This window comes from Mesitornis unicolor, unplaced genomic scaffold (assembly GCF_000695765.1).
Source record: "Mesitornis unicolor isolate BGI_N332 unplaced genomic scaffold, ASM69576v1 Scaffold53169, whole genome shotgun sequence".
Lineage (NCBI taxonomy): Eukaryota > Metazoa > Chordata > Aves > Mesitornithiformes > Mesitornithidae > Mesitornis > Mesitornis unicolor.
The window spans coordinates 847-4,169 of NW_010210339.1; the positions used below are offsets into that span (position 1 = coordinate 847).

General features: G+C 45.2%; 1 protein-coding gene across 1 annotated transcript; it reads left to right on the forward strand.

Moving 5' to 3' along the window:
• Positions 1–682: 682 nt before the first annotated feature.
• Positions 683–1,586, forward strand: LOC104547457 (the record flags this gene model as incomplete). The annotated part of the gene is made up of 1 exon (XM_010193144.1): positions 683–1,586. A coding segment is annotated over one exon (904 nt), but the record flags the coding sequence as incomplete, so codon positions are not given.
• Positions 1,587–3,323: the final 1,737 nt, after the last annotated feature.

Genomic DNA, 3,323 nt, shown 5'->3' on the forward strand with positions numbered 1-3,323 from the left:
TTAGCACCACAGGAGCTGAAAACCTCCAAATGTCTGATCTCAGCTGGCCAAAGACTGCAAGGAGGTAATCTGAACTCAGCAGGGGATGGTACAGCTGTTCATGCTAATATGGGAGTTACTGTTGTGGTTGTCTATTACAGGTGACCTGATCAGGATGAGGAAGCTGATGAGACCTTCTACAGACAGCTGAAAGCAGCCTCACAATCACAGACCCTGGTTCTCATGGGGAACTTTAATTACCCCGACATTGAGTGTGAACACTCAGGCATGCACAGTCCAGGAGGTTCCTGCAGTGCATTCATGACAGCTCCTTGACTCCTCAAGTAGAGGAGTGCTGCTGGACCTACTAACAAACAAGGAGGGACTGGGACTTACGGGGCTTTAAGGCTGTTAAATGTCACTGGTCTGTTTCTGTGTTTCCTAACAAGTTTTTCCTTCCCTCCACTTTTAAAGGAGCTGAGTTGGGAAATCTCTTGTTCAAGCCATACCCTCCTCAGTCTGATTCCTGTGAGACTGCTGCTTTACTTTGCAAACCAGAACTCCCCGAAGAAGTGTGCCTTCCTCTGATAGGGAGCATCCAGGTCAGAGGCCTTGTGTTGTCATCCTGCAACAGCCAAGTGGTGGCAGCTTCCTTCTGTGCTCTGTTTGTGCCTGTGAAAACGACAGGCCCCCTCTCCTCTAGATCTGGACTGAAACAAAAATCCCAGCCTTCATCATGAGAGATACCTGGCCCATTGGATTGATGGTACTTGTGTACATCTGGTTTCCCAAGGTTGCTGCTCAGAATCTCATAAAAAACCCCAGGGACCAGAAAACAGAGCATACCCTCTTGATTAATGAAGTCAATGCCGACAGCCCAGGAGAGGACAATTCTGAGTTTGTGGAGCTCTATCATACCAGTGGTCATACAGCCCACTTGGATGGCTACTATCTGGTCTTCTACAATGGCAATGGAAACAAAGCCTACAAAGTTCTAAACCTCCAGGGCAAAGTTACTAACAGCCAAGGGCTCTTTCTCATTGGCTCCTCTTCTGTGAAGCCTGCTATGGTTATTCCTAAGAACACCATCCAGAATGGCCCTGATGCCATTGCTCTCTACTATGGAAAAGGGAACTACAAGGAGGGCATGAGTGTCACAAGTTATGGTCTGGTAGATGCCTTGGTCCATAAGACTAAGAAGACAGACAGAGCAGATACACTGGTCAGGGTACTGACCCCTGGCAGAGATGCTTTCCTGGAGGACTCCACCTTCATGACCATGGATGAGTCAATAGAAAGGTGCCAAGGGGCAGATTCTCAATGGATCTTCCAAGTGGCCATGCCCACCCCAGGCACAGACAACCACTGCATCCTAACGTCTCAGCTGAACGCATCTGCTGTCCTGATCAGTGAGGTCCTTGCTGCATCTTCTTCTGGAGACTTTGAGTTCATAGAGCTTCAGGGTCCCCACTCCACCATGCTGAGGGACATTGTTCTGGTGCTAATTGATGGTCGGACCAAAGACATTTATTTCACCATGGATGTTTATGGCAAAACCTCACTGGATGGGCTACTTCTGATCGGGCCAGGACAGAGCAAAACCCCAGGTAAGGACTGCATTTTGATGACTACCTTGGAGCTGGGGGAACAATCAGCCAAGTTTGGGGCTGGAAGATGCTGCTGTTTTTTATTGTTTGGTGTTCTGAGAGATCAATGAAAATGTGACTCAGAACTCAGTGGCAGATAAAAAAGCAAATTTCTAAAATCTTAGAAATTATTGGAAAATTAATTATATAAAGGAAATTAAATATTAGAAACTATTAGGGGAAGAGTAAAGAATGGAGGCCATCTTTTATGCCACTGTATAAATTCATGGTTTGCTTGTATCTTGCTTGTATCTTTAATTGTGTCTTGTGGTACAATACCTTAATCTAAAAAGGATATATTAGAATTGGAGACATTCAGAGAAGGTCAGCTAGGATTGATAGTGTTCTGAAAATGCTTCCACAGAAGAAATAACTAAGTATGCCTAGAAAAGGGAAAGCTTAGGAGGGTCTTGACAGAAGTTGCAGAAATATGAGTAGCATGAAGAAAGTGGAAAGGGATTGATTGCTTATTCTTCCTCCTGGTGCAAGAACTAAAGGGCATCAAAAGAAGGTAGAAAGAAGTGGTTTAAGGACAAACAAGTGAGACAGTATGTCTTGCAGTGGTGGTAGACCTGCAGAGCTCCAGGTGAGAGACCTCATGGAGGTCAGAAGCCCACATGTGCCTTTGCTGCACCCAGCTGCATGGCCAGCCTGGGCAGGACCCTGACTGCGCTACGTCCCCTTGAAGTGTCCCCCTAATCCATGCATAACTTGGTCGTCCTGCGCAGCAGATACATACTCTCCTTGAGAAAGCACAAGGACTTTTCTTCCATTGCACCATCTGCAAATGTAGGTCACGCGTGTATCAGCTGTGTGAAGCTGCCATCTAAACTTCTTCCCAACATTCAAAATTTCTTCCAGGCCACCAGAGGAGGAAGAAATATCTTGTTATTTTGGGCACCTCATAAGAAGATATTGGCAGCTGGAGACACTGACTCTGCAGATGTCTTGTGTAATTCACTGACTCATGATTTCTGAGTCGGCGAGTATATTCATCTGTCACAAAGCTGGTTCCCATAAACATGAAAATACTTTTGCAACTTTTTTTAAAAGCAGTCGAGCTCTTTTTTACAATTCAAACTGCTCCAAATACTCTTTCATGACAAGTAGAACAGCTAATTGAGCTCTGCTTTTCTCTCCAGGAAAGGTGCACCACTCTCACCCCTGGATGAACTGGGGCTGTTAGCAGTCAACAGCTAAGGGGGTTCAAAGAAAGCAACACAAATGTACAGCCAGCTTGCAGACTGAGCAGGAAATTTCTAAGGATTATATCTAACCTTTCCTCAAGGCTCACTCAAGTCAAGAAGGTGACTGGAGATGTGCTTTGGCATTTTTTTCCAATGGGGCTTTGTCAAGATGTCCCAAGTATACTGCATGCACATTTTTGTGGACAGTTTTCTGCAAAAAACACCCAATGACACTATGTGATTTCATTTTACTCATCTTAGAAGGATACTTTCGTAGTGACTCTATGTTGAGTGCTCTGTGAGAAGTTGACCACTTGGTTTAACCTGACCACTTCAGATTTGGGAGAGAAGCTCTTAAAATGGCCCTGGCTGTTAGTCCTGTCTTTGTGAGACTTGTCTGCCTAACACTGCAGAGAACTTAAAGCTATGAGAACACTGGAGCAAAAATCCTCTCTAGACAGACACCAGTCTGAAAACTTTCAAGTGATGGAACACCTTATCCTTGGTGCCA